At 44.6% G+C, this 21,543-nt stretch overlaps 1 protein-coding gene across 1 annotated transcript in view; it reads right to left on the reverse strand.

Annotated features, from left to right (window-relative positions):
* Positions 1–923: 923 nt before the first annotated feature.
* GRB10 (growth factor receptor bound protein 10) overlaps positions 924–21,543 on the reverse strand; it is a 163,387-nt gene continuing 142,767 nt past the window's right edge. Inside the window, exons 11-16 of the mRNA XM_075062612.1 lie at positions 10,708–10,785; positions 9,402–9,518; positions 8,503–8,569; positions 7,487–7,574; positions 4,383–4,476; positions 924–1,525 (exon numbers count right to left, since the gene is read on the reverse strand). Of these exons, the coding sequence (XP_074918713.1) occupies positions 1,379–1,525; positions 4,383–4,476; positions 7,487–7,574; positions 8,503–8,569; positions 9,402–9,518; positions 10,708–10,785 (591 nt within the window). The 3' untranslated portion in view covers positions 924–1,378. The remainder of the gene's footprint in view (positions 1,526–4,382; positions 4,477–7,486; positions 7,575–8,502; positions 8,570–9,401; positions 9,519–10,707; positions 10,786–21,543) is intronic.

Here is a 21,543-nt window from a genome sequence, read left to right on the forward strand (position 1 = left end):
TTTGATACTGGTTTATCAACAGAAGGGAAAGTGTTATTGTGTAAACATTAAATAATTGATTTAAATATTAACAATAAAGTAGCTCTGATGATGAACCAGCACTAAGGCAGGATATATATTAGTTTACAATAGATACTGGTACGTATTATTGTGTCTGTCACAAATACCAGTTGTCGAATGGACGTTGCCAGCAGTAAGTTAAAAAATGCCAGTCATAGTTAAATGGATTTCCAAACCCAGTCTGCACATTCCTCATCATGTAAACTTTCATGACCCTACCAAAAGCAAAAGGTATAAGTTCTTTTAAAGTCCTATACCGTAAAAGAGCTTTGCTACATATCATTGTTACTGTAGATATACTATCTGCAAAAACAGCTCTTTGAAACAGTCTGAAAATTCAAGGAGATATCGAGCTAAAAACACTGATCTTTTGTCATAATAAGTAGACTATCAGTGTAAGTCCTTTTCCCACAAAAAAAAGCTGGTTCCAAATCCAAGTGTGGTCATGCAATTCCATTTAGGAATAGTAAATTTCCTCAACAAAATCAACAGGCTGAAAAACCCAAACCACCACCACCATTAGTAAGTAAAAAAGGTTCAAACATTTGTGCATATAGTCTGACTAATACAGTCTTTGCATGATTGGGTACCACTAATATGCCACAAACATACTACAGCCATTATGCTAAAAGTTAACAGTTTTAAGAGTACATATGGTGGTATGTTCTTTTAGAATTGTATTCACACTGCTTCTTCAAAGAGGAGAGAACCTCAGGTATCCAGAGATGTTTTGTGAGACACACACACACACACTTCTGGGTTTTCTTCTAGATCCTTTTAGGCTGAAGCATTTCATACATTTTAGGGTTTAGATTAATACCCAACTCTTGCATGAATTTAAAAGCCATATCAGCTCCTAATATAGGCTGCATACAATATCCAAAACAAATAGGAGTGCAAAAAAAAAAGTGATCATACAAAAAGTCAACACACTAGTCTTAATTGTCAAGATTATCCCAGGGCAAGAGTTCTTTTCAAAGATTTCTCTTCATCACTTGTTTCTGTTAAGTGGCCCAGCCAAGACAGATTCCAGTTTCGTTTCAAGATTTGATTATGATTTTACATACCCTCCCGCCAAATTTTTGGGATGCTGGGACACTCAGCAGCACTCACTCTTAGGTGTTGGACAAACCAGTAAATCTTGGTCTGTTGGCACCAGTTGAATCCATCCCTTTCAGAGTCCCAAGGTGCATAATATTTTTAAACCAACAACTTACACATCTGGCAATTCCCCAGTGTCAACATTCTCTTACAATTGTTCTTCTAGCAAATCCAGTCTTCCAGCAAATCCAGTCTTCAGTGAGTGTCAGATGGAAGGTCATAAGGCCACTCGGATGCAGTGGTGTTTGAGTTTGCAGGGCAAGACTCCTTTGTTTAGTTGGTAGAATTCAACAAGCTGAATTAGGTCAGAGAATTTGGTATTCCCATCATCAAGGCTGAAAAACATCTGTCCATCATCCTCACACTAGGGAAATAAGAAGTCCTTTCCAAATTAGGCAGCACATTAGAATACCCAAGAATGGCAATAAGTTAAGATTCTAGGTATGATCTCATGTAAGAAAAAATAAGCACAATTACAGCACGTCATTTAGAAGCCTGTGATGCACAAAACCCCTTCTCCACTTTGGTTAAGTTAAAAACTTAATAGGTCTCAAAATAGAAATATTGTTCTTAAAGTCACTGTCACTATACCATTTCATCTAAGGTCATTTGGTCCCATAGCCTGAAGTGTCCTTAGAGATTTATAAGTACCAAGTTCCTGCTTCGCCTCCACAAACAGCTCCAGTAAGAGTCCTAACCAGCTTACAACAAGTATCGAGTTGGGCTTTTGTTTTTTTCACTCACTGGAGAGGCGTGGAATTGTAACCGAATGACTGCAGAGATCAAACATTCACAGAGTTTCCTGGCACTTTCCACCACCTTAGAGTATGTCTACACGTCTCAAGTTGGAAATTACACCTCCAGTTCAGAGACATACCTGCACTAGCTCTGAGCTAGAGAGCTAAAAACAGCCGCATAGCCATGGCAGTGTGAGAAACTAGCAGCCCAAATACGCACCTATGGTCTTTCATTGGCACATACTCAGGGTGGCTTGCCCCACCGACTGCTCATGTCACCATGAGTACATATTCAGGTACACATTCAGGGCAGCTAGTTCCTCTCTTCCCCCCAGCAGCTACACCTCTATTGTTAACACACTAGTTTGATCAGAAATAGTGCGAGTATGTCTCCTCAAGCTGGAACTACACCTTCAGTTCACAGTGTAGATTCCAGCTGGGAAACGTCTCTTAAAAGCACATATTTTGCTGTACTAAACCAGTACTTCCAGAAGAACTCCAGACCCCAGGAAACAAGTACTGCATTTCCATCAGTGACTCAAACACTGACGAAGTGTTGATGGGCTTTTGGTACCTCAGTTTTTGAGTGCTCAAACAACTAATGGTCCAACTGCCACAGGTGTTAAGCACCCACAACTCCACTGAAAGAAACATTACTTAATCCCAGCTAGAAAAGTTCTTATAAGAGTGGACAGCCAGGGAACTTGCAAGGTGTGATAAATTCTCTACAGGTTTTCAGTCAACTCTCCGCCTCTTCATTAAGTACAACACATAAGCCCTACTCAAATAATTGTTAGCTGATTACTGTATTTGGGAGACACAGGGCTTGGCTACACTTGCAGCTGTAGAGAGCTTTAAGTTAAACCAGCTTTCAGAGAGCGCACTAGGGGAAGTGGTCCAGTCTGTCCACAATGAGGGCTGAAAGTACACTGGCGTGGTCACATTTGTAGCACTATCAGCTGCCCTGGGAGTGGTGCATTATGGGCAGCTATCCCAGCATTCAAGTGGCTGCCACGTGCTTTTCAAATGGCGTGGGATGGAGTGTGACAGGGAGTGTGGGGGGAGAGAGATGGGTTTTTGGGGTGCTGAGAGTGTGTCAGCACGCTGTCTTTTAAGTTCAGATCTCCCCCTCCCTCCTCCGCCTCTCTCTCTCACTCACTCAAAGCAAACATTAGCTGTTTGTTTTTTTTTCAGACCAGATAAGCAGCTGGCACGCACTTCCAGTTCACAACAAAGACAAGAGAGGCCACTTCAGTTAAGGGGATTATGGGACGTTTCCAGAGGTCAATTAGAGCGTTGTAACTTTATTTTTCATTTACACTGGGCACTGAAACATCTCACCCAATATGCAACAGCTGTTAATCCTCTCAGGGAGGTGGAGTACCAGGAGCGCTCCAGCCAGGGAGTCAGAGCGCTCTACGTGTCTTGCCAGTGTGGACAGGGAGTAAGGCAGAGTGCTCTGAGAGGCTTTACTGCGGTATTACATGCAAGTGTAGCCAAGGCCAGAGAAGAATACTAGGGTCACAGAATCAGACTCATAGAATATCAGGGTTGGAAGGGACCTCAGCAGCTCATCTAGTCCAACCCCCTGCTCAGAGCACGACCAATCCCCAACTAAATCATCCCAGCCAGGGCTTTGTCAAGCTTGACCTTAAAACCTCTAAGGAAGGAGAGTCCACCATCTCCCTAGGTAACTCATTCCACTGCTTCACCATTCTCCTGCTGAAAAAGTTTTTCCTAATATCCAACCTAAAAAAAGATTAAAAGGTCATTGAGTCCAGCCCCCTGCCTTCACTAGCAGGACCAAATACTGATTTTGCCCCAGATCTCTGAATGGCCCCATCAAGGATTGAACTCATAACCCTAGGTTTAGCAGGCCAATGCTCAAACCACTGAGCTATCCCTCCCCTCTGTGGGTTAAGAGCGACTTGATAATCATTAGGTCTAAACATTTTAGGCTGATTATGTAGACACACTAGTCCCATTCAAGGGTTTAGAATGTTTTTTGGCTAGATGGCATTTATGTTTTGAGAAACTTCTGTTTTAACTTACAAATTCAGGCCTCTAATTTCACAGGTAACCATTAAAGCAAAAAAAAAAAAAAAAAAAAAAAAAAAAAAAAAAAAAAAAAAAAAGACACAAAGATCCCCTTCCACAAATATTCTAGTATTAGCCTTCTTCCCACCAAAAGAGTGCAATGGAGATAAAGGTAGCCAATTCTTGTGGTTTTAATCAGCTGCAGAGATCGTAGTTCTTTGCATCAGTTCTATGCCTTGATTTTGATGTTTATGCTAGCAGCCAAGACGATGACCAAAAGGACATTTTTAGACAGACTGAAAAATGCCAAAAAAGAGTTCTGTTTCTGAACACTGTCATTATATTTTATTGCACTAGTAATTTATGTACATAAATAGTCCTCTATACACACTGACAAAGGTTTATGAAGAACAAATAGAATTAGAAAACTTTTTGGTCAACACTTACCGGCAAGATTTGGAAATGCTTGATTTTTTGATGATGACACAGTGTAAGCACAAATGCCTTTGGATTACTCTGGCTGTCCCGGAGGAGAAACAACCTAGGAAAGATCATTTTCTTTTAGTACAAACTTGAATAGTGTGACTCATTTGGTCTAAAATCAGATCTTTTGTCATTTTGTACTCTCTTTCTCCTCCTCCTTCAGTGGTGTTAAAGGGCAATTTCTTACATAGTAATTTGCTCTCTTCGAGTTCTCACCAACCCAAGTTCATGCAATGCTAACAACAAGCAGAGACAGGGCGAAAGAAATGTGATTATGTTACTTCACCTACATACTCTATGGGGTTTGCTGGCTCTGTAATTGGGTTTTCCATTGCCAATAACTAAGCTCATGAAGAAAATTTTCTTGTCTGGGCTCCTATAGGATGATTTGGAGACAAAAAGAGATGAAGAAACTACCTCTCTTCTCCAGTATCCTATGCTAGCAAGACAGACAGCACTGTGATAGCAGTAGCTTTTAGATGAACAGGTGTAACTACTCAGAAACAATGCAAGAACTCTCCTAACAGGGACTACACGTTTTCAGCTTCCACGGTACAAAGAGGTGGAGAACATATGCAAACACCCGTAAGCAGGGGCGGCTCCAGGCCCCAGCACGCCAAGTGCGTGCTAGGGGCGGCAAGCTGTGGGGGGCGCTCTGCCGGTGCCACGAGGATGGCAGGAAGTCTGCCTGTCGTGCTTGGGGTGGCAAAATGCCTAGAGCCACCCCTGCCCGTAAGAGCATTTTTCCTCAGCAAAATTAGCTGAAAATGTACTCAGGGAGGCAGGGGTGGTTGCAAAGGTTACGCTCACATTGCATTAGTGTACTTCATTGACATCATTTCTAATGTGACCCCCATTTCTTTCATGTGACCCTCAAATTAGGTAGGTAGTCAACCCAGCCAAATGGTGAATTGTGTACTTGGAGAAGAAAAAAGCTCCAAAACTTTAGGCATCTACTCCAAGAATTCTCCTTCACTTAGCATTCCCCACAAAGTAGACAAAAGGAAAACTTCTTCATACAAAAGGAAATGAGGGAACACCTTAGGTAATACACTCAAACCGTGATAGTTGCCACTCAGCTTGTGAGAAAGTCAAGTGTATTTGTGGGCAGGCCTTCTAAGTAACCAGTATGCCAGGAGCAAAGTTTTCCAGGGTTGAGCTGCAAGAACAGTCTAGAGTTCCAGGGACAAAAAGAACACACTCTAGCTTCTTGTGACCGCTGAAATAAACTTCAGCACCACACACCTGCACTGCAGTGATCACTGTCTCATCTGTTCACTGCATTTCTGCAGGCAAGGGAGTTACGCCACTGCTGAAAAAAACACTCATGTCAGAGTACTCCCCTCTCCTCGTATTATGACTGTATCTATGGAGCTGAGAGTTGGTAATACATCTACAATAGGACCCCGGTACAGCCCGGATGCTTCAAGAAGAGACGAGCAAGTGCTAGAAACATCAGCTGATCATACTCTTGACTTTCTGGGGCATATTTGAGCTATAAGAAAGATCTTCACCTCTTTCCTTATGGTAACACTGTATAATGCTTTGGTCAAGGACGTGACTAGCAGGAAGCATTACATTCCTAAATCTCTGTAACGTAGAGCCCGAGGTATCTGGGCAATATGGGACCCTGGGGAACTGAGCCACCATTAGCTGCCCCACCACAAATGAATCCTAACCTAGCTTCCATGGTGAACAGACTCACTAGAATAGAAGATAGGCTCCGGGTAGTGCCAGAAATGAGGGGCTCAGAGTGCAGGAGCTCGCTCAGGGCTGGGGCAGGGGGTGGGGTGCAGGAGGGGGCTCATGGCTGGGGCAGGGGGTTCAGAGTGGGAGTGCCGACTCTGGGAGGGAGTCAAGGTGCAGGAGGGGGTTCCGACCTTGGGCAGTGGATTCGGGGTGGGTGTGCATTCTCTGGGAGTGGGTTGGGGTACAGGAGAGGACTCAGGTTGGGGTTAGGGGTGTAGGAGGGGGTGAGGGTTCTGGGCTCCGACTGGGTGCCGCTTACCTCAGCCAGCTCCCAGTTGGCAGTGCAGCGGGGTTAAGGCAGGCTCCCTCCTGCCCTGGCCCTGCGCCGCTCCCAGAAGTGGCCACGATGTGGCCAGGTGGCTCTGTGTGGTGTGTGCTGCCAGCGGTGTGTGTGCAGGCGCCACTCCTGGCCAATGGGAGCTGCGGGGGTGGTGCCTAAGGGTGAGGGTAGGCACACGTGGACTCAGAGCTTTCCTGATTGCCGCTGCACCTAGCCAGGGCTGCAGGGACAGCCGACCGACCGGCCTGGCACCCTAGCTTCCCCTGCAGTGGGGCGAGCCGGCGGCCACAGCTCCAGCCCCGTGGAGGGCACTGAGGCTCAGGGCTTCCAGCTCATGAGGTGGAGACTTGCCGTGGTCTGGATGAAATTAAAGCAGGGGGCTGGATCCAGCCTGCAGGCCGGAGGTTCCCGATCCCTGCTCTAGAGAATGAAAGAGGCTAAGATTTTATGGGACCTGACAATTGTCACAGACCGAACAGTGCAGGCAAACACAGCAGACATACTTGTTGTAGAAAAGACAACCAACAAGGCTTTGTTAACTGATGTTGTCATACCAGGAGACTGAAAATAGAACAGGAACATGAACAGAAGATGGCGAAGCATTAAGAACTTTGCCGGGAAGTGGAATGATTATGAAAAACTTCCACACTGTCAATTTCAGTGATCATTGGAGCACTTGGAGTGACCCCCTGAAGCTATGAATGAGCAGCTCAAGGACACGTTACGGAACAAGACATCATAATGAGTGACCTCCAGAAGACAGCACTCTCAGGCACAGAGAATTTTAAGGAAAGTCAAGAGAGAATGAGTACTTTTGAGCACTTACAATGCTGGAGTACTACAGAGGGTTTAACCAACTCCTGACTATCCAAACCTACTGTCTCTGTTCATGGTCAGGATTCACTGGTGGCTCGGGGTTAAATTTTAGACAGTTGCTTTCTCCTTTTTCTGCATAAAATCCTCTACATTGTAATGGTTATTTGTTTTTTTTTTTTTTTAAAAATCTCTATGATACTGAGGGATAATAATAAATACTTACCCATCCACAAGCCCTTGCTGTTTAATAATCCTGTGGGATTCTTCTCTAGAGATCCTGCCATGAAACCAGTGCTGTGTCCTATGGATAACTGAGCAGAGGTCGGGGAGAGAAGGAGGAAACGGTTAATAGCATCAAAACGTATAAGTATTATTGTCTAGAAAATTATGTATCAAAACTTTAAAAAGAAATGTGTATATTGTTGAAGGTATTGAAGATTTGTTAAAGACTGAAATCTCTTCAAAGATTCCAGTGAAGCCTGAGGTGTCCAATAACAGATCTGAGATATTATTTGCATGCGCTTTAAATCAAAGCATTTTATTGTTTCCAGATACAACATAGGCAATTTTGTTATAGCACTGAGCTCCACAAGTTCCTGAAAAAAAATTCTCCCTGGAGTATGAACTTTTAGGAGTATGACCTTCCCCTTTAAAAACCCCAGGAAATTAAATGCAAGATACTAGTGCCCCATTAAGATTACAATCTTAACAAGACATTCAACTTGAAAAAAATAGTTATGTTTATGAGCAACCAATTTTTTGTTTGTATAGTAATAATTAACGATGATGTAATTTTAAAATCCTAATTGTTACTATTTACAAAGCATAGTAGTATAATACACGACATTGATCATGCCGAAAGAAGTATCTGACTATTGGATTTGATCCAAACTATGAAAATATTTACGGGTCTAGATTTGGATAAAATTTAGATTGCAAAATTTAGAATTGTAATCAAATTCAAGTGCCCCTTTAAAAGGAGAAGTCCCTCCTCCTATGGAAGACTTCAATTCTTAGTTTCCTGACTTTAAAACGTTTACACTTGCTGGCTTTTACATTGCATTAAATTTTTAGTTATCCTGTCATTAGTGATAGAATAGAATTTCACCTTAAAATGTCAAGTTTTTAGAGTGTCTGAAATCAGGATCTGATTTTCACAGCTTTCGGCTCCATTTCTACAGTAAACATTCATTTGCTTTGTCCCAAAGAGCTCTCTACTACTACGTAATACAAATTTACCTGTGCTCAGTGTTGAAGGATGGAGTGGACTTTGGCTACCTAAGATGTTCATTCTTGTGCTGCGTTTCTGCAGAAGAAATTAGTTAGCATTAAATCCGGTCTGAAACCTTGACTTGAGAGAATTAGAACACATGCAGTACAGATTTAATATACAAGAAACTGGGGGGGAAGTTTAATGCAATGAAGAGAAAGAGAAATGCAGCTTTGAGGGGACGGGGGCTAGTCTACAAGCAGAGGCCCACTTCTGTTGACTTAAAATAGAAGCTAGATCTTAATTAATGAAAACTCAACATGTAAAAAGGAAAAAAAAAATACCTATCACATATGCTTCTGCCCAGTCAACACACTATATACTCAATGAAGCAAGATGAGTCAGTCTCCCATACAGCTAGTGCTTCAGGTAATAACGTCTATTCCCTAGCGGATGAGTGTGTGGGAAAACTTGTACTGCAGCTGTCTGTCCACATGACACTATAAACAAATTACATCAGTTTTCATTCCAAGAGGTCCTGCCTCTTGTATATTCTGCAGTTAAACTTACTGGGAGCAAGCCATTAGTCACAGCCCCAGCCTCTTCCATGTGGGGAAGCATTTAATTTGACATATTCCTCCTCAGAGACTGGCTTTGCAAACTGGCAGTAAAGTTCTGGTGGGTCTGCTTTCCCCCTCAACCTTCCTCTGGACACTAGGGGGACAGAGAAGCAGTGGTAGAAGGTTGTTGTGAATGTGACAGTTACACTCAAGATGGAAATTGACTCTTTCATATCTGCATGCTTGCAGTGTGAATGTTTCAAGTCCATGCTAAGCTATACTGTGACCATCACTGCATTAGCTTCATAGCGCTCTGCGTGTTCCAGCTCTCAATGGGCACTTGTTAAATACGAAAAGAAGATCATTACCCTCCAAGCATGACCTTCTTCCAAAGCGGCACTCTGTGCTTCAGCAGGATTTTCAATAACTCTTCCTATTTGTCCCGAAAAATCCATTGCTACTAGTGAGTTTTCAGATACACTTCTCTGAAAAGGAATTTTCACTTGTTTCAAAACCCAGGAAAGTTACAATTTAAGAAAACAGTTTCGCTTCCAGATCTTTCATTGATAAGAGTATTCTTTTGAAGTTAATGGTACAGAAAATACAAACCAGTTTAAATCCTTGATTCTAAGAAATTCACAGTACTATCATTATATGGAATATGGTTTAATGTTGTCCCAAAAAAGGCTGGGTGCCAAAACTTCCCATCTTTTTCCTTACCCTCCAAAACCCCTATGTTCTAGCTCCTTTCAGAGTGAGCTAACTCCACTATTCTCACCAGACAGAGGAGGTGCTGCTCTGCTTACAGCTAGGCGAATGAGGGAGCTGACTTTGGACTGTAACTCTAATACTTTCTGGAGCACAGCACTGTCACCAAGCTGCCCCAGGAAGGATACATGATCAAAGAATCAGATATATATGTTTCTAACTAAAACAAACAATAAACAACAACAACACAGGCATAGTACACAAAGCAGTGAAAGTACAAAAACTCTTTCCTCTTTCACAGTTACTTTGACTTATGGGGAATTCACTTGCACAGAGAAAAGAGGCATGTACAAAATATGAATCCTAAAATACAGCTATCAAAAAGAAGGAAAATGGAGCAAGTAGTTTCTCACATTCCCTATTTACTTGTGGAATTAATAAAAACTGCACCTGGACAAGGCTCCTAACAACCAGTCACATTCATGAAACTGCAGTTAGGAATAAGAAGTAACCCAATTTGTTTTGGGGGAAAAAAAACTCAGATGGATTTCAAAGTGTTTGGAGATTGAGCATCATTATTTAGGGTGATGTTTATCTTGCATACAGGTAAACATAATTGAAGTTTGTACTTCTGGATTTTGAGCGTTGAAGCTTATTTCCATTTAAGTCCATTTCTATGCACGCAGGAGCAGACCATAAAAATTACAGGACCCTCTTTTGGTGATTGTTGTGGATAGCTCATTGGTGGCTTTTGCTCAGTGCACAGCAGCAGTTAAAACAAATAGGATGCTTGGGTGTATTAATAAAAGAATAGAGTCATCTGGGAAGACAACATTTCATGAACACCACTGAACAGTGCAAAGCTTTCTAATTCAGGGAAGTATGAATTATCACATAAGCCACTGCAAAACTGTTACACAAGGATGGAGGACAGGCAATACATTTAAAAGTAACTTCAGTACTTACGACTGGAGTGGAGAAGTGGGGAAGCACGGTTTTTCTCTGCTGGGGAATTCTGTAGTTCTGGTACAGTAGCATTCCATACTGTAGATGGAAGGAAAAGAAACATTCAACTGCATCTCTTTATAGCAACCATTGTAATGCTACTCGCATTGGAGTGGATACTGTATCCTTACTTCAGTATTAGAAATAGTCCTCCAGCAAATTAGATTACATAACAATGAGCACAGCCAAATGTGCATGGTAATTTTATCACAAGGATATCACCTCCACATATATAAACTAAATACCCATGAATAGCTTTATCCACACACCCAAATATGAACCATACATATGCACATGCAGATCAGCTCTGCTTAGCAACTCCTTTTCATCAGCCACCACTTCAGAATAGCTCCAAGGCTCCCACTACAGTGTTATTCATCTTTTAGAGAGAAGCCCACTTGGACAGTCAGTTTTTGCTGATCCCTTGGATTCCCCAGTTTAAGCAGATTTTGCTATAATTTTAGGCAGAGAACACAGTGATCTCTATAAAATTTGTACAGCTGATTCAATTCTAAAAAGATCATTTTCAGCTACTCAAAACTTTTGAGGATAAAGTTGGCAGATTCAACACTCAGAGCAAATTATTTTTAACAGTTGAGTGAAATTGATGAATTGATTCAGTTATCTGAGAAGAGAGAACACACACTTTCATCTCCCCTGCCACTTCTTTTTAAATAATGTGACTTAAAAATAATAGCTCTAACCCTTCAGTGGTTGGTGTTAAGAGATTAAAAATTTGGCAGGAAGATATACTAAAGGGCCATATGTGGCTTTCAATGGTCATGCTATGATTTGTCTAACTTACAGGGATTTTTAGAGCATACTTAGTGCATGAACCTATGTAACGAGTTCTCTTAAGAGGTTGCAAATGTTCTACTGGCTTTGTGCCTACATAGCTCTAAACTGCACGGGGGGGGGGGGAGGGGATGATGCAATTTTGTGTGTGGAATGAGCGAGGCTGAGCTGGAATGGAAGTATGCCTCCGATAAGTGAAGTTCTCACAGAATTGAGGGGAGAGGAGCTGGCAGTAGTATTCGTCTACCTCTTCCCACTAAAATACCCTTTAGAGATCACAGAAAACAACAACATAGACAGTATACATTTGGACTCTTTTGGCTATAAACATACTGATTTTAAGCCTTCCAGTTCAGTTTTGACTTTAACATTAGTATTACTGTATCTAAATGTACATAATTTATTATAATTAAGTTATTTCAACAGGAAGTAACAGTGGTACTGTACTTCAATCTCACATAGAAAAATGAGACATTGAACTATAACTATGTTACACATCTTGCATGACAAAGGTTACATGCACGTGCAGCTACGACTGTAGAAAAAATAAGATAGACTATAATACATGTTCTTATTTGAGAATCAGTATTTGACCATGCCTTCCATATGGCCTTTAATCTTAAATAATAGCTTCAATTTATGCTATGCCTGGACAGTTAGCTGATCAAAATTCAGTAAAAAGTAACTGGAGAGAGAACTGTGCTAGTGGTCATTAAAGAGACACTTGCAGCTCACAAGCCTCTATCTGAGAATCACTGGTATAGATGTAGCATTTAATGTGCCTCCTATGGCTCTTTTGCAGCACATAATATTAAAACAGTGTGATTTAGCCACTGAGGTCTGAGTATCCCTGATCTGCACAAATCAGACACACATTCTGTATTCAGGTACAGTACAGGATACAAGAAACAACATGCACATCCTGGAGTACATTTATCTGGTACAGCCTGTTTTGCATTCACTTACAAACGGGAAAAGGATTTTCTGTACTGTAATTTACAGAGAATTGTTCTTAAAGATTAACAGGTTAGATAATTTGGAGAGCATTCAGATCAATGAGTTCTGATTTGGAAAATGAGAACTTAATGCAATCAGGGTACATGGACTGAGAAAATGGACTGAAAAGCTGCAGTTCCATATGTGCATGTGTGATAGAGGAACTTCACTACTGATGCAAAAGTGACTTTGATAAAATTATAAATTTACTCTTCTAATGTTAGGTCATTACAAACTTGTCTGTACCTTCACTGAATCTTAGGAGATAGTTATCACCACTTTCATGCATATGGTGCTTGTAGAAAAAGTTCCTCACAAGCATATATTTTTATTTATTTAATTATATGAAATGTCCAAGCTACGGAAACTCCTAGGAATTCTGTTGACTGTCAACGTGACAAACTCCTCAAGTGTCCAGGGAGATAAAACCACTTATTACCTCTAGGGATATTTATACTAACTCTGAAATGCATTTTTAATTCCTATTTTGCTTTATTTTTTTATACTAATATCTTATGAGCTATCTTTTAAAAAATGGATCTAAGCTCGGTTGTTGTGATTGGTGCTTGGTATAGAACAGGGATAGGCAACCTATGGCACGTGTGCTGAAGGCGGCATGCGAGCTGATTTTCAGTGGCACGCACACTGCCTGGGTCCAAGCCACTGGTCTGGGGGGCTCTGCATTTTAATTTAATTTCAAATGAAGCTTCTTAAAACATTAAAAAAAAAAAAAAAAGACAGTTACTCACCTTTAGTACTGTTGTTCTTTGAGATGTATTGCTCATATCCATTCCAATTAAGTGTGCGCCGCGGTGCACGTTCGTCGGAGATTTTTTACCCTAGCAAACCACTCAGTGCGTTGGTCGGGCGCCCTGGAGTGGCGCCGGATTATATACCCCTGCGACCAAACCGTCCCTCAGTTCCTTCTTCCGCTACTCCAACAGTGGGGAAGGAGGGCGGGTTTGGAATAGATAGGCAACAATCTCGAAGAAACAACAGTAACAAGTGAGTAACTGTCTTTTCTTCTTCGAGTGCTTGTCATATCCATTCCGGTTAGATGTTCCCCAGCCTTACCTACGCGGTAGGTTGGAGTGGAATGTGGCAGAATGTAAACTGCTGAGCCAAAGGCTGCATCATCTCTGGACTGTTGAACCAGAGCCTAATGCGAAGCAAAGGTGTGGACTGAGGACCAGGTAGCTGCCGCGCCCATATCTCCTAGATAGGTCACAGCCAGGAAGCGGCGGATGAAGCCTGAGCTCTGGTAGAATGAACGCGTAAATGTGGCTTAATATGCAGCCAATATAACGTGCGGATAGATGCCGACGCTCACCCAGATGAAATCTCTGAGAGGAACAGGTAGCCTTTCATTCGGTCTGCTACCGCGAAAGAGTTGGGGCCATTTATGAAACGGTTTTGTCTGCTCAGTATAAATGCGAGTGCTCTACGGCGTCCAGGGAGTGCAACTGTTACTCCCATTTGGTTGAGTATGGCTTCGGGAAGAAGACCAGGAGAAAATGTCCTGGTTAACATGAAAGGCCGAAACACCTTAGGAGGATGCTGGGTGTGGTCGCAACTGGCATCTTGTCCTTGGGGACAACAGGTACGGCGGAATCCACGTAGACCTAAGCTCGGAGACTCGTTGGCCTTGTAATGCTATGAGAAAGCTGTTTCCAAGACAGGTATAATTAGCGAGCAGTCGTTGAACGGCTCAAATGCGGGAGGGGACATAAAGTCTGGTTTAAACCAGGTTGAGCCTAGTTCGGGGCTGGGTGGCGTTACTGAGGGTATTAAGTGCTCCAAGCCCTTGAGGAACCTCAAAACCTAGGTGTGAGAACCAGAACGACCACCTTCGCCTGGTGGAAGGTAGGATGGCTACCAGTGTACCCTCAGTGATGATACTGCTAGGCCCTGCGTATTTGAGAGACCAGAGGTAGTCCAAAATAGAGGGGATCGAGACCTCAGTGGGAGTAAGATTAAGTGTTTCACACCAGCAGGAGAAACGCTTCCACTTGGCCAGATATGTTGATCGGGCGGAAGGCTTCCTGCTACCCAGGAGAACTTGTCATATGATTCAGAGCAATATAACTGACTGGTTTAGCCACGCAGCAGCCACGCCATGAGGTGAAGAGCCTGCAGGTCCGGTTGCCGAAGCCTGCCGTGGTCCTGAGTTATGAGGTCTGGGTGGAGTGGCAGGGTAAATGGGTTGGCTATCGACAGGTCGAGCAACGTGGTGTACCAGTGCTGCCTGGGCCACGCTGGAGCGATCATGATGGTGCGCACTCTGTCCCTGCGGAGTGTCAGCAGGACCTTGTGAACCAGTGGGAAGGCATAAAGGAGCTGGCTCTTCCACGGCAGCAGGAAAGCGTCTGAGATCAATCCTGGAGAGAGACCTTGGAAGGAGCAGAACATCTGGCATTTCCTGTTCTCGCGGGAAGCAAACAGGTCTATGTGGGGAAATCCTCACTTCTGGAAAACAGAATGCATAATGTCTGGGCGGATCGACCACTCGTGAGACAGGAAAGACCTGCTGAGTCAATCTGCCAGAGTGTTCCGAATGCCGGGGAGAAAGGACGCTACCAGATCTATTGAGTGGGCTATGCAAAAGTCCCAGAGTTGGATGGCCTCCTGACAAAGGGGGGAGGACCGTGTCCCTCCCTGTTTGTTTATGTAGTACACGGCCGTTGTGTTGTCTATAAACACTGAGACACAACGGCCTCACAACTGTTGCTGGAACGCCTGGCACGCCAGGTGGACTGCTCTCAGTTCTCGGACATTTATGTGTAATGCCAGCTCCTGAGATGACCAAAGGTCTTGAGTACAAAGATGTTCGAGGTGAGCACCCTAACTGAGAGATGATGTGTCCGTCATCAGGGACGTTGAGGGCTGGGGCGGATGGAACAGCATCCCTGCACACACCAGAGAGAGAGTTAGCCACCATTCTAGGGAGCCTAGGGTGCTCGGGGGAATGGTGACTATCGTGTCTATTGGGTCCCTGCCCAGGCGGTATATCGAGTTGAGTCAAACTTGGAGAGGACGGAGGCGGAGCCTGGCATGTTTGGTTACAAACGTGCAGGCAGCCATGTGATCCAGGAGACCGAGACAAGGGCGAGCCGAGGTCTTCGGGAAATTCTGTAGACCTTGGATGATTGCTGCCATCGCCTGAAACCGCGGCTGTGGTAAGCAGGCTCTGGTTAAACTGGAGTCCAGGATAGCTCCTATGAAGTCTAACCTCTGCGTGGGAACCAGAGTGGATTTTTCTATATTGATCATCAGGCCTAGGCGTGTGAATAGGTCCTTGACGATGCCCACATGCTGAGTGACTTGCGTCTCGGAGGCCCCTCGGATGAGCCAATCGTCCAGATATGGAAAAACACGTATCCCACGTCGGCGGAGGTATGCGGCGACTACGGTCATACACTTCGTAAATACCCTTGGGGCTGTAGAAAGGCCAAATGGCAGGACCGTAAACTGGAAGTGCTGACAGCTGGCTACAAAGCGGAGGTATCTCCTGTGCAGAGGAAAGATGGCAACGTGAAAATATGCGTCCTTCATATCGAGGGCAGCATACCAGTCTTCAGGATCCAAAGACGGGATCATGGTCCTCAGGGATACCATGCGGAACTTCAACTTTATCATAAACTGGTTGAGTCCTCGCAGGTCTAGGATAGGTCTGAGACCTCCCTTCGACTTGGGGATTAGGAATAATAGGAGTAAACCCCCTTGCCCCTTTCGTCCATCGGTACCTTCTCTATAGCTCCTATGGCGAGAAGCGTCTGCACCTCTTGTAAGAGGAATTGCTCGTGAGGGGGTCCCTGAAGAGGGACAGGGTTGGAGGGTGGGATGGCGGGGTTGAAATAAATTGGAGGTGGTACCCATACTCCACCGTGCGTAGGACCCAGTGATCTGAAGTTAACTGGGACCACACCGGGAGGAAGTAGGAGAGACAGCTGGAGAAGGGAGGAGAGGGATCCTGGCCTGTAACTGGTACGCCGCCCTCGAGTGCACCTTCAAAAGTTCGTCTTTGGTCCTGGTGGTGGTTTCGAAGGACCCTGATTTTGGTCCCCTTGGGGTCCTGATGGTCGTCTGCGACCCCCTTGGCCGCACTGCCTGCCAAAGTCCTGTCTTTGTCTAGGCACAGAGTATGGGCACTGAGGCTGGGGACGGAAAGGCCTGCGTTGGGTCACCAGTGTACATATGCCGAGAGAGCACATTATGACCCTGTTGTCCTTCAGGCTTTGCAGCCTGGGGTCAGTCTTTTCCAAGAAGAGGCCTTTACTATCAAATGGCAAGTCCTGAACGGTATACTGCAGCTCCGGTGGGAGGTTTGAAACCTGAAGCCATGAGATGTGCCTCATGGCAACACTCGAGGCCACAGTCCTGGCTGCTGAGTCTGCTGCATCCAATGAGGCCTGGAGGGAAGTTCTGGCCACCTTTTTCCCTTCCTCCAAGAGGGCAGCGAACTCTTGGTGGGATTCTTGAGGGAGAAGCTCCGTAAACTTACCCACCGCCACCCAGGTGTTATAATTATAGCGGCTAAGCAAGGCTTGTTGATTTGCCACCCGGAGCTGTAGGGCCCCTGCCTAGTACACCTTGCGGCCGAGTAGGTCCATTCACCTAGCCTCCTTCGATTTCGGGGCTGGCGCCTGCTGGCCATGGTGTTCCCTCTCATTAACGGACTGGATGACTAGTGAGCAGGGATGAGGATGGACATACAAGTACTCGTACTCTTTAGAGGGCACCATATATTTACTCTCGACTCCCTTGGCCGCAGGAGGGATAGAGGCTGGGGACTGCCATATAGTATCAACTTTCGTCTGAATGGTCCGAATAAACGGTAGGTCCACTCTAGTGGGGGCATCCGCCTACAGAATGTCCACTACCTCGGCCTCTACCTCCGGGACCTCCTCCACCTGGAGGTTCATATTGAGTGCTACCCTCCTTAGGAGGTCCTGATGGGCTCTCAGGTCGATTGGAGGAGGGCGTGAGGAGGATGTTCCTGCCACCGCCTCATCTGGAGAAGAGGAAGAGGAGATGCTGGCGACGAGCGGGTCCTGTGTGGTCTGTTGCTCTTGGCCGACCTCCTGCTCCAGTGGAACCTGGGAATCCGGTGGGTGAACTGGGACTTCCTCCGCAGTACTTGGAGTGGGACGGCTAACCGTCGCCTCTGGCACTCGGTGCTCTCATGAGACAGAGCAGGACAAAACTACTGGTATGCCTTGGGCCTGGTGGTATGCCCAAGGTGTCCAGAAAGGCCACTGATGAGGTCCTTGGTCCTTGGCCTGGGTCTCTTGGAAGACTCTGGTGGGCACATCAGAATCGCGGTCCTGAGCATAAGAGCTGTCCGCGCGGGATGACACTGATGCGTGTCTGGATGGCCATGGAGGTGCTGAAAGGCCCTGGGCAGAGTCTCTGTCTCTAGCGTACCTTGCTCTACTTGGCACCAGGGACCGGTACTGGGAGGCATACCGGTACCGGGAACGAGATTGGGACCTGCGACCAGAGCGGTGCTGGGAGGTCGACCGAGATCTCGAGGCTCAACGTCGGGAGCGGTTACGGGAGTCACGGTGCCTGGAGCGGTGCCAGGAGTTGGAATGGTGCCGAGAGTAGCGGGCCGGCGAACGGGATACTGACCGGTGTCGCGAGTGCAACTGGTACTGAGGAGGTGAACGGTACGGGGACTGTGAGTGGCGTCGGGAGCGGGAGCGCCGACGGGACCTGGGACATCTGCGGGACCGTGATCGTGAATGGTGCCGCTCTGCTGTGCTGACAGAGGATGGTCTTATCGAGGCAGGTTTGCTGATAGACTGTATTACCCGCACCGGCGGTGCCAGGGGTTGAGGCAGCGTCGACCCTGTCGTGGCAATCAGATCCCTTGCCGTTGAGAATGTCTCCAGCGTGGATGGAATAGTAAGCTCAACCACGGTCCGTGCCGGGGAGCTGACAGGCACCAGACTTGACGGCCCTTGTGGGACTGGAATCGACAGTGCCGACATCATCAGTGCTGCGGCACGGGTCGGTGTCGGGCAATCCAACTTAGACGAGCTCTCTGGCTGCGGTGCAGGTGGCACGGAAGCAGCAGGAGTCTTAGGCTCTCTCGACCTCGGGGAAAGGCAGCGGTGCCAAGTCAACTTCAGTGCCAGCAACAGGAGGCCTTGGCAGTACTGGCACATTCCGGTGCCAAGGAGGTGCTTCTGCCCGCCGATTGACCAGTGCTCGGTGCCGAAGGCGGAGAGGTAAGAGTTGCCTCCATGAGGAGCTGTTTTAGCCGAAAGTCTTGCTCCTTTTTGTTCTTGGCTTAAAAGCCTTGCAAATGCGACACTTATCTGTTAGGTGAGATTCCCCGAGGCACTTAAGGCAGGAGTCGTGTGGATCTCCTGTCAGCATCAGCTTATGACAGGCCGAGCACGGTTTGAAACCCGGTGAACCGGGCATGGGCCCCGGCACCGGGTGTGGGAAGGGGCTAATCCCCGAACCCCTCTTAACTATACATTAACTATTAACAATAAAAATTAACTATAACTATATAACTTTGAACTATATACACAACAAAATAACTAGAGAACTACGAGTAGCTAGGGAGGTGGAGGTCAGTAAAACCGCATTCCACTGTTCCAACAACCAATACAGGCAGTAAAAAGGAACTGAGGGGCGGTTGGGTTGGCAGAGGTATATATCCGGCACCATGGCGGCGCCACTCCAGGGGGCGCCCAGCTGACCCACCGAGTGTTGCTAGGGTAAAAATCTTCCGACGAACGTGCACGTGGCACGCGCGCACTTAACTGGAATGGATATGAGCAAGCACTCGAAGAAGAACCTTATTTACTTTACATACAATAGTTTAGTTATATATTATAGACTTATAGAAAGAGACCTTCTAAAAATGTTAAAATGTATTACCAGCACGCGAAAACTTAAATTAGAGCGAATAAATGAAGATTCGGCACACCTCTTCTGAAAGGTTGCTGACCCCGGTATAGAATATCTGATAGCAGTTTTTAATTGCAAATTGTATACGGCGACTGGTATACAGCATTTGGTCTACAAGGCATCTAAACCAGAGTATCTTATCAAAGAACAGGACACATCTGTTGTCTAAAATGTCAGTTGGAAATGAAATGGTTTATCTCAAACAACAGACCTTGCAAAGGAGTTAGGTCCTGACTTCAAGAGGATATCAGCAAAAAGAAGTCCTGTGTTATCAGAAGCAAAAAAGTTGGTAGTAAAGAGAATTATTTCAGTCATTCTAAAATCTTGCTCCCTGAAGCCTTAAGAAAAGCATTTATACTTGTGAAATATTTTGTAGAAAACCTTTGTTTATTTCTTAAATGTTGAGATGGCAAGCCCTAGTGAAATGTAATTCCTAAAATCATTGCTATGTAAATGGTAAAATGTGTTATATATTATCATGGAATCCAATGACTTTGTTAAACTGATTACTGATGTATGTATAAAATATTTATATTAATGGGGATTATTTAGCAAACTATCTGGCATACTCAAGCAGCAATTCCCTCGCTCAACTCAGGAAGACATGAAGACTCATCCCTGCAGAAAAATTGTTATTGAAGAAGTTGATAATTTTTCGTAACTATTTAAGCTAAAATCTAAGAATTTATTTAACTTTAAGAGCCTATTTGGAGAACTAAAAAACTTCTGTGCAAAAGAACAAGAGTGTTTGGACTTAAAAAAAAAAAAAAAAAAAAAAAAAAAAGGAATTTCAGTTCCTGTTGAACTTCTCTCAGAAACACCTGGATAAAAAGGAAGTTAAAACTAACCTTTAAAGTTATCTAAGGTTTTCCTGCCACAAGAGAACAAAGACAATTAGATGCGTATTGCATGTCCGTTAAGCATACTGCGTATTCAGAAGCTGAAGGTGTAACTATAACCAAACCCTGAAGACATGGAGCCAGTCAAAGGATGACAGCAGCCAACTTTGAATCTAAACAAGCCTGAGAGATGTTTTTTTAAAATATCATGAAAATAGGAAGGAGAAGATTATAAAAACTCTGAAGTGAGCCCACAACACACACAGCCACAGCCACAAGACTAGATTTAAAAATTCTTGTAGTGATTTTATTGGGATATGGAAATGCTCTTTTAACTTAAGATGTTAACAGTTTCTCCTGGTAATCACCAAATAGTTAGACCAGATAGCTCTGGAGTGGAGAGAGGGGTTAAGTGTTGGGTCTGTCTATAGCACAAAGAAAAACCTGTCGCTGGCCCGTGTCAACTGACTTGGACTTACAGACTCAGGCTGCGGGGCTGTTTCATTGCTGTGTAGACTTCCAGGCTTGAGTTGGAGCCCAAGCTCTGGGAGTCTCTGGGCTCTTGGTCTCTGCTGGGTGGGAGGGTTCCACAGCTCAGGGTCCAGTGCAAACCCGGAAGTCTACACAGCAGTGAAACAGCCCTGGAGGCCGAGTGGGTTGGCATGGGCCAGCCCCAGGTTTTTCTTTTCTGTGTAGACATTCCCATTGATAAACAGAAAAATAGTGGGAGTTAACTGGATTTAGGATTCTTAATATTCGTTAATTGGTCCGTCTTAAGACAGATTCATAAATGGTTTCTGAGTAACTGATTTAAATCCTTCCTTTGATTTATTAAGATTTAGTAAAGATTATAATTGGGCAAAGTAAACAAAAAGTGTTTGTTATTCCTAAAAATCAACAGGACACACCTGCCTTGCAACAAAATTTTTGCACATTTATAAACAGTCTTGGTTTTCTAATGATACACTGCAACGTTGGGAATAAGACCTTGGTCTCAATTTATGAAGTGAAAAGTGGCTCCACCAAAGGAGGGCCAGTTCTCAAGGGTGCAGTATCTACTGTCTAGAAAGTGGCACCCGGAAAAGACTGTAATGGTAGTAGCCAATTTATCATTTGTGTTCTGTCTTTTGTTTTCTTTTCCTTTTTCATGTAATAAAATAGCCAAGGTTAATAATTGTGATTATTTTGATTGGCTTTAACAATGGAGCCTCTAAAGTATGTAGAAGAACTCCTGTGACTT

Source organism: Chelonoidis abingdonii, chromosome 2, assembly GCF_003597395.2.
Source record: "Chelonoidis abingdonii isolate Lonesome George chromosome 2, CheloAbing_2.0, whole genome shotgun sequence".
Taxonomy (NCBI): domain Eukaryota; kingdom Metazoa; phylum Chordata; order Testudines; family Testudinidae; genus Chelonoidis; species Chelonoidis abingdonii.